Raw genomic sequence first — 859 nt, 5'->3', positions numbered from 1 at the left:
GGTGGCATTTGGGGCTGTGGTGCCTCCATAGCAGCTCAGGGTTGGGGGCGTCCATCCCAGGGAAGGGGCTGGTGTTGCCTTCCCTGCTGTGGTGGTTAATGGCAACAGGGGTCGGGCGTGCTCTCTCCTGCATACAGACCCCCCACCCCGAGCAGCTGGGACCCCACGTTGGCTCCTCAGAGACGCTGGACCTCATCAGCTCCAAGGACCTGGCCAGCCACCTCACCGACTATGACTGGAACCTCTTCAAGAGCATCCACCAGGTAAGGGCAGCACCCGGACCAGGGTGGGAGGTGCCTCCAGGGCGGCTTTTGGGACACCCCTCAGCGCACCACGTTGGGTTCTGCAGGTGGAAATGATCCACTACATCGTCGGGCCGCAGAAGTTTCACGACGTGACCACGGCCAACCTGGAGCGGGTCATGCGGCGCTTCAACGAGCTGCAGTACTGGGTGGCCACGGAGCTGTGCCTCTGCCCCGAGGTGGGCAGGCGAGCCCAGCTCCTCCGCAAGTTCATCAAGCTGGCCGCACAGTGAGTGCCTCGCCACCCACCTCCCTGTCCCTGCGGGGACGGAGCCCGTGGTGGCCTCCTCGCCTGACTGTCCTTGCCTGTAGCCTCAAGGAGCAGAAGAACCTGAATTCCTTCTTCGCAGTGATGTTTGGTGTGAGCAACACGGCCGTCAGCCGCCTGGCCAAGACCTGGGAGGTAACCACCTTCGGGCTGCTGCCAGCCCTAGGAATCACAGAATCACAGACTGGCAAGGGTTGGAAGGGTCCTCGGGAGATCTATCTAGTCCAACCCCCCTGGCTAAAGCAGGCTCACCCAGAGCAGGGGGCACAGGACAGCGTCTAGGCGGGGG

General features: G+C 63.2%; 1 protein-coding gene across 1 annotated transcript in view; it reads left to right on the top strand.

The window, feature by feature from the left end:
• The window catches only part of RAPGEF3 (Rap guanine nucleotide exchange factor 3), a 10,200-nt gene that overhangs the window by 7,135 nt on the left and 2,206 nt on the right, over positions 1 to 859 (top strand). Inside the window, exons 13-15 of the mRNA XM_035901427.1 lie at positions 138 to 263; positions 350 to 531; positions 615 to 705. Coding sequence (XP_035757320.1) covers positions 138 to 263; positions 350 to 531; positions 615 to 705 — 399 coding nt within the window. The remainder of the gene's footprint in view (positions 1 to 137; positions 264 to 349; positions 532 to 614; positions 706 to 859) is intronic.

The sequence above is a fragment of the Egretta garzetta genome, unplaced genomic scaffold (assembly GCF_000687185.1).
Source record: "Egretta garzetta isolate BGI_Z169 unplaced genomic scaffold, ASM68718v1 scaffold799, whole genome shotgun sequence".
NCBI lineage: Eukaryota > Metazoa > Chordata > Aves > Pelecaniformes > Ardeidae > Egretta > Egretta garzetta.
Note: the sequence above shows the minus strand (reverse complement) of the source record. Positions and strands in the feature narration are given on the sequence as shown.